This window comes from Diadema setosum, chromosome 1, assembly GCF_964275005.1.
Source record: "Diadema setosum chromosome 1, eeDiaSeto1, whole genome shotgun sequence".
Lineage (NCBI taxonomy): Eukaryota > Metazoa > Echinodermata > Echinoidea > Diadematoida > Diadematidae > Diadema > Diadema setosum.
In genome coordinates this window covers 13256469-13264535 of record NC_092685.1, presented here as the reverse complement: position 1 = coordinate 13264535, position 8067 = coordinate 13256469, and the positions used below count along the sequence as shown (strand labels likewise).

Genomic DNA, 8067 nt, shown 5'->3' with positions numbered 1-8067 from the left:
CATAGGTCATCTGAGGTCATCAGAGGTCAAAGGTAGAAATCTGACTCGAAAGGCTCAGTGGAACATTGAGGCAATTCCTCTTACAAAAATTAGTTTTTAGTACATAATTACCGTGTTTCAGTTATGAGTGACGCGTTAAAATATCAATTTTCTGACATTTTGAGGTCATTGACCTCTGGAGGTCATCAGAGGTCAAAGATAGAAACCTGTCAGGGCTCTGTGGAATATAAAGACAATTTCACTGTGACAAAAATGAAGTTTTAGTACATCATTACTGTGTTTTATCATTTACCAATGATGCAAAATATCAATTTTCTGACATTTTGAGGTCATTGACCTCTGGAGGTCATCAGAGGTCAAAGGTAGAAACCTGTCAGGGCTCTGTGGAACATAAAGACAATTTCACTGTGACAAAAATTAAGTTTTAGTACATCATTACTGTGTTTATCATTAACCAATGACGCAAAATATCAATTTTCTTAGATTTTGAGGTCATTGACCTCTAGAGGTCATCAGAGGTCAATTCAGACTTACCTCCCGATCTTAAAATTAATCTTATAGCATGTACTAACAATGGTGAAAGTTTCATGCTTTAGTCAAATTTTGCACAATTCTTCGGCTTATCTGCTCTACTATTAGTACAAGTGGCTTCTAATATATTGGAAAAGATTTAAAATCTGAATCCCTTACTCAACCAAAAGTACAACATCCTTTTAACCAACTGTAAAACTAAAAGCGACGGTCATGAATGGCGAAATCAGTCATCTGTTATGATGTGTGTTTTGGGTATTCAACTTTGCTCCTTGGGTAATAGGTGTTTTCACTCAGTGTGTTGAAACCCTCCGCGATTGTGTGAAAGGATATCAATTAGTAATAAATTTCAAGCGAAGTGGTGTTTTCAGTGGTTTTGGTTTTGTTTGTTTTTATTCCATGTACACCCCGTCATGCTGATCCTTATGGCAGATAGCAAGACCAATAAGATTTTTTAACATATGCTTAACGAAAAAAGTATTTAAATAAGATTTTGTTGCGTTTTGTGGTGCACGGACCAATAATGACATCGTTTACCCTTAAAACTGACGAATATTGAGATCATTTTTTCTATTCAAATGTCCATTGACCGACATGACATAAAATAGTTGTGATCGTATAAAGATCATGACGTAACCTGACAGGGTCAAGATCATCCCTGACTGAAGGAAAGATTGCAATATGACCACTGGTTTGGCTTTGACTTTCGAAGGGATTTCTACCTTGACGGCTGTCTTGACCTGCAGTGTCCTGACACGTAAGCGACGACTCGCAGAATTTGCAGATTTCTTAATGTTACCTATAGGTCCTACCCAGTATATAGGTCCTATGCAATGTTTTCTGATATTTTCAAATGTTTTGTCTGGCGCGAATTGTTATTTGCCCTTTTGTTATTTATTCTCGTCTGCCTCCACGTATTCTGTCCCGTCGTTTCCCACTCCTTTTCCCTTCTTTCTATATACAGGAACACACTGTACATGCACTGTATTACAATAATTATTGTATACTAGTATTCGGAGTCAAAACTTAAGGGGCCTGAGCTTTCGATCCTAGCAGAAGCTTTGTCAGAGACAAAATTACAAACAGGCAGGGAAAGCAATCACAAGGACTACACACATTAAGAACAGTAATGGGAGGGCTAGGGACACAGAGTGAAGGAAACAAAAGGGAAGAGTTGGAGGTCATGGCCGGCAACCGGGAGCCCAACCGGTAAAGGAAGGGGGATTAAAAGCAGGAGGGTAGACAGACAAAAGGCAGAGGAGGGTCAGTGATGATCCCGAGGACCAAGAGGACATGCAACCTGTGAAGGATAAGGATGAATAGGGAGGCAACATCAAACAAGATCTGTAACGAATTATTTTCGTTACACTAATAAGTTTCTTCTCCTGGTTTTCTCCATCAATCCACCCCCTTGTCCCGTCCTTTATTTTTTTTTTCTTTTTTGGTCCTATCTTCATGCCCATCATGCTCAAATCCATGCTTAACACAGAGGATGTATGGCTCTGATCACTTCCTCGCCACAAGAGACTTGCTTTGCTCGTCTGACAACTTGTCTGATCGAAAGCAGGACTTCTGCCAGCGTAGCGATCCAGTCTTCTTTTTCCGGTATGTGTTGACCGAAAAGTCGTCCCACCGTCATTTTTGCTCTAGTGAAGCTTTAATGTGGGTTTACAATCACATTGATTAAATTCTTGAAAGATCTTGGTGGTGTTTGGCAGCGAGAATGATCATTTTGACATCATATCACGACGAATCATGGGAGTTGGCAGCTTGTTTATCCTGGAAAGTACTCCTTGATGCTGTTCTTTATACAACTTTTCTCTCAGAATTCCTTGCAGAGACATAAAAGGGTGGACGCGAAATAGAAAATTTTGCTCTCACTAAAAACACTTCCGCTATGTAATGATAAAATCATGAGTGGTGATAAATCACTAGGGAACGGCAACAATGTCCAATAAAGGAACCACGAGCGCCCACTCGCATTATCATTTCAGATGATATCCTGTGAGGTAGCCGACAACACCGCAGGACGGTCTATACAATTCCTGACAACCAACAACATGGTGTCGTGCTAGTATATTATAGTCGGACACCTTTCTGTCACTCATACACTGGGTCATTTGCCTGCGAGGTCAGCAATCATTCGTACGGCTGTTTCCTGTGTGCGTGAGCTGAAGAAAACCAATGTCAGTAATATATGTAGAAGTTCTGTTCGCATCTATACACGTGCAGTAACACGCTACTGTAAAGAAAATAGTCAATTTCAGAGCAAGTGCAATTTCAGCGGACAACTTTCTCTGCCATCATCACCATCCCGTCTATTCTTCTGCTTCACCGCTGGAAGATTTTCAACTCGAATCATAATTACATTTGCAAGTGGTTGCATGCTTTCTACACTGCTATCGAAGAGTTCACTCCGCTTGTCGAAGTGCCTAGATTATTCTGAGGTAACAGTTCTCAATAACCATTGAACGGCGTCATGAGTGATACCGACGTCGGCGAGCTTAACGACGCATCCCTCCAGGACTCGGTAGACCTGAGCCACTCAGAGTCCTGGGCCATTTACTCATTTTCTTCATACTTTCAACAATACGACTGGAACGTCGACCTTGAGGATCGTTTCATCCTCAACAAGATAGCGTTCTTCGTCTTCCTGGCCCTGATTGTCGTCGGCGCATTGTGCAACGGGGTCCACCTCTACAGCATCGTCGCATTCGAACGGGCTCGCCGTCTCGTCGAAAATGTCTTGATTGGAAATCTTCTCATCGCCGATTTGCTGTACCTATCTACGGCGAGTATTGCCAATCTGATGGTGTGCGGATATTTCGCCTTTGTATCTCATCACGTCATACCGATGTTCATCATTCATTGTTTCAAGATTTTGGAGCTCTTTAATACGGTAAGAGAAAGCATGTGTGCCTAACAATACACATATCATAGGTGTGTTGCGATTGTGGTAATACGTATGGCGTCCTGGCAATAACTGTCCCCTGCCTATTTTTTTTTTCTACTTTTTGTCCTTAATCGTCCTCATGAATTAAATACGGTAACCATGATGGCGAGGAAATCAACTATGACAGATACATTATTGGCACGGTGATTATTGCATCCCCATGCACTCACACTATGGGCGAAAGAGGTCGTGCCGTTCAATGCTATCGCTTGGAAGCTCTTCACTGGTCTTGGTATTCCTTACATTGGACAAAATCCCCACTTGACTCGTTGACTTATCACTGTATTATCATTATTATTATCATTATTGCTTTTATTATGGTTATGATTGTTGTCATCATTGTTCTCTTCCTTTTATTGCTATAGGCTTGTATCATTATTATCACTGTCGTTGTCATTATGTAATGTGGAACTTGTATAGATTAGGGGATGGCATCTTTCTGCTCGTGGGTAACGCAGGGAATTAGTGGGTTTTAGTGGGTTTTAAATAATATTATGTAGGTACAATAGTCCATTTCCTAACAGCAAATAATGCCGCGTAAAAGGGCCGCGGAACGTATTTTGTGTGTGTATGTGCGTGGGGGGGGGGGGGGGGGAGTCAAGGGACAATGGTAGGCCTAGTACATACCCCATCTCTTTCCAGCTCCCCCCCCCCCCCCCCCATCCGCTCCGCGGCCCCTCCTCTGCAGTATACGGGAATGCCGGACGGGAATATTATTTTCTCAATATTATATCTATATATGTGCTCATTGATTAACCCCATTTACAACAATTTCATAGACATCCGACGTCCATGCCATGTCATAATTTTCTTTGAATTTCAGGTGGTACTTTACCAGATCGGTAGCATGATCACAGTCCTGGCCGTTGACTATTACGTCGTCGTCACCCACCCGATCACTGCCAGGAAATGGAGAAGTCCGCGGAATGCTTTCGTGCTTTGCATAATACTGTGGATAGGTGAGGATTTTTTTTTTATTGGATTGAAGAAGCAACATAATAGCACTGGAACTGAAAATCGATAGAAAACAAACAGTTCAAGCAAAATCAAGATGCAAATACATTGTACTTGAAATCCACGTCGTCCAAAAAAAAAAAAAAAAAATGTACATATAACGTGAAAATGATATACTGTCCCTAATCCTTGTTAATACTAGTGTTTCGATTTTCTTCATTTTCATTAAGGTATTTTTAACTTAAAGCTACTTTCTAAAAAAAAAAAGAAAACAGAAGAAGAATGTAAACCTATAATAGTATGTTCGCATTATCCTATACAGGATAGGCCCCCTACTGATAATTCTGCAATGATTTCCATGAAACATTCAGTCACTTTCTTCTTTCTATACAGAGTCATTATACGTGTATTCCGATTATGAATTCTTGTCCTCCATTTTGTAATCCTGATGTGTAGCTATGAGCAGTGATTATTGCTACCTGTATCACAAAGTGGTTATATTTTGCACCCATTATACACAGCACAGGAAGTATGGTCTGCTTTCTCCGATCTGAACAAACACTATTATGATATGGTGACCTGCTCTATACCCGTTATCAGTTTTGTTTTGATTTTGTTCTCATCTCATTGGGAGAGTGGAGGGCGCGGAGACTTAAAGTGAAAACATTCCCTTCAGCAAAATAGAATAATTTGCAAATTCATTGCGTAGACAAGGCGAACGAACATTGCCATGGCAGCAGTGCCAGCGAATTTTCTAAAGTGTACCAGTTTACACGAAAGGTTATTTTCCGGACCTTAAGATCGACAACTGGTCGAATCCAACTTAAGACCACCAGCAAAACCATCATCAGTTTTGTTTTGTTTTGTTTTGTTTTGTTTTGTGTGTGTGTGTGTGTGTTTTTGGGGGGTCCCTAAAGTTATCACCGCAAAATAAAACGTGAGTTGAGGATTACTCTTTCTCCTCTTCTCCTCGGCTCTTGAGAGGACAAATACCATCTGGACAATATTATCCCAGACCCTCCCCCTGATCCTAACCCTAATCCCAATCCTTAACCTAATCTTAACCCTAGGAACCCAGACTCCAACCCTAAACCTCACCCATAACCCTAATCTTTACTCTAATCCTATTGTGGTACTAACCGGTATTCAGCCGGGGGAGGGGTGGTAATTGTCCGGCGGGGGGGGGGGGGGGGGTACCTGTCCTGATACACTTTTCCCCACCCCCTTACCTTTAGAAATGAGGGTCATGCATTATGATTTATCCGTGTGTTGCTTTTCATTTTTATGGATATTTACATTTTTCAATTCATTTCTTCCACATACATCCATACGGCAGCCGGTGTAATTGTGGCAGTGGCAGACGGTCTTACATTTCTGGCTGATCACCCAATGATCCATATCGTTATGCTGATTAAGGATTCGCTGATCGTTATCTTTCTCTACCTGGTGCCGGTCACCTTGACGACAACACTGCATATTTGCGTCTGCCGGACACTGTGGAGCGCGCGGAGGGCTACGGGCCAGACGCGCCAGCAGCATTCCAATAGATTCGCACAGATGACAGAGGCCGACGGAAGTGCGCCCGGTGCGCTCGTCCGCGCCCAGGAAATGCCAAACACTACAGCTCTCTTCGTTTCCTTCTTGATCTGCTGGGCCATCTATCACACCACCATTCTGGTGATTGTCTTTGTCTTTGCTCTGAAAGGGTTCGACCATCCCATCTACGAGAACAACAAGGACGAGATCCTCACGATCTTCGCTGATATGGCCGTACATTTCAACGTGGCACTAAACCCGCTGTTTTATGCGGCGTTCAACCCAAAGGCATGGCGACACATTTCGCAGACTGTGTACGTCATACTCAAATGCAATGGACGTCCATTTGAAGACCAGACACCCTTGTCTGATGAGGCAGAAACAGCATAAACAAAACAGTCTTCACGTCGATGGCGGTCATGACGTAGACTACAAAATTCTTGAAAGACACGACTGTTATATAACTGGAAACTGGTCATTAGTTGTAGATACATGCAATACATTTCAGACATGCAGACATCCGCCTCTCTGATTATTTCCAATCTGCATTAACTTTAAACACAGCTACAGTGTATTGTTATACCTCGGACATCTCATTTTCTTTTTTTTTATGATGCAATGTAAGCCTTTTTTGATAGATAATGATTATATGATCGTAACTGATGTAGTACTTTGACATTTTCTGGACATCGATGCAATGTCGTAAGACATTATTATGTTTCATCGTCTTGAGAAGACAAAGAGAAGAAATCGTGCTCGAATGAAGTCACTGCCATGAACTCAACAGAAATCGGTGCTATATATTGTGCAATATATAGGCTTCTACGTGAATCACTTCACAACTTGCCATTATACAAAGTACTGGAATGTCTTCTTTTTTTTTTTCTTTTTAAACGGAATTAAGACCCAGTCTAAAATCCTATGATTACATCTCACTGGTCACTGCTGTGAAGTTACTCAGCCAGGGATAACATTGTTCATGCTTGTACAGTACAGTAAAAAAAAAATGAATTTTTACAATTTTGTGTTTGTGTACACGATCAATGGAAAATTGTGAGGTGAAGACATAAGTTCATTTTATTCATCATTTATCAAATGTTTCAAAACTGTTACACAAACAGCGCGGAACTTCAGCATTTCATTTCAACTTCCCTGGTTTTCATCACATTTTGATCAAATTTTCACTTTCATGCTTACAAAGTTTTTTTTTCTTTTCAGACAATCTTGAAAGTGTTCTTGAAATTTGTTCCTTACTGTAATTACCCATGCATAATCAGCAACTTACATTAACGGAAGTCATGAAAATATCAATAGATATGAAGTTTCGTATAACTTCCCTCATTTTTATCTGATTTTGATCAAATCTTCATTGCTGTGCTTTTAAAATTTTGCTCTTTCATTTCAGCTGAACTTTTAACTGCTTCGGAATTCCCTTTAAGGAACAATTTTGTGTATGTATAGTGCATGCATTCTCTTCTTCTTCTTTTTTTCATTAATCTTTTGGAAACCAGAAATGATACAGTATGATAAGGAGAGAGTCACAAATCATGACCAGTGACTGTGACAACGCAGACAATAGTATGGAAGATCGAGAAATCTACTGCATTCTTTCAAACTGGACACTATAGGTACTGTATGAAGATTATCTCCTAGGCCTTTTTAACACTTATGGTTTCTCTCGGCAATGTAACAACGCAAGGAATTAGTATCTTGTATAGTACATTAGTGGCGGATCAAGGGGGGGGGGTGGGGCTTCGCGGGCGGCGAATATTTTTTCCGTACATGGAAACGCTACAGGACATGAATTATTCATAAGTTTAGCTGAAAGAATGAAATGCGCATGCGCACGGACTTGCGAGAATGAACGCCACATGCACATGATGCTGCAACGAGCTAGCTAGCTACTAGTACATGTGTATGAGTGTGTGTGTGTGTGTGTGTGTGTGTGTTGCGCACAATGGTTGCGCATGTATATGTTCGTGCGTAAACATGTCACTGCACTCACGAGGTGCGTACGATCCACCGAACTAAAACATAGTGGAATGCGTGTTCACCCAGGAAATACGCAGCCACCAAAACTTGCTACCACCGCC

The 8067-nt window shown here is 41.1% G+C and overlaps 1 protein-coding gene across 1 annotated transcript; it reads left to right on the top strand.

Moving 5' to 3' along the window:
- Positions 1-3010: 3010 nt before the first annotated feature.
- Positions 3011-6364, top strand: LOC140237083 (galanin receptor 2b-like). The gene is made up of 3 exons (XM_072317026.1): positions 3011-3430; positions 4308-4443; positions 5775-6364. Exons 1-3 carry the CDS (start codon positions 3011-3013, stop codon positions 6362-6364), a joined length of 1146 nt encoding a protein of 381 aa, XP_072173127.1.
- The last annotated feature ends 1703 nt before the right edge of the window (positions 6365-8067 follow it).

Bases quoted from the DNA above. Each gene is read 5' to 3' on its own strand.
- LOC140237083 (XM_072317026.1), top strand. From the start codon at position 3,011: ATGAGTGATACCGACGTCGGCGAGCTTAACGACGCATCCCTCCAGGAC. The intron at 3,431-4,307 runs GTAAGAGAAAGC...TTTGAATTTCAG, and splicing joins TTTTGGAGCTCTTTAATACG to GTGGTACTTTACCAGATCGG. The intron at 4,444-5,774 runs GTGAGGATTTTT...TCCATACGGCAG, and splicing joins TTGCATAATACTGTGGATAG to CCGGTGTAATTGTGGCAGTG.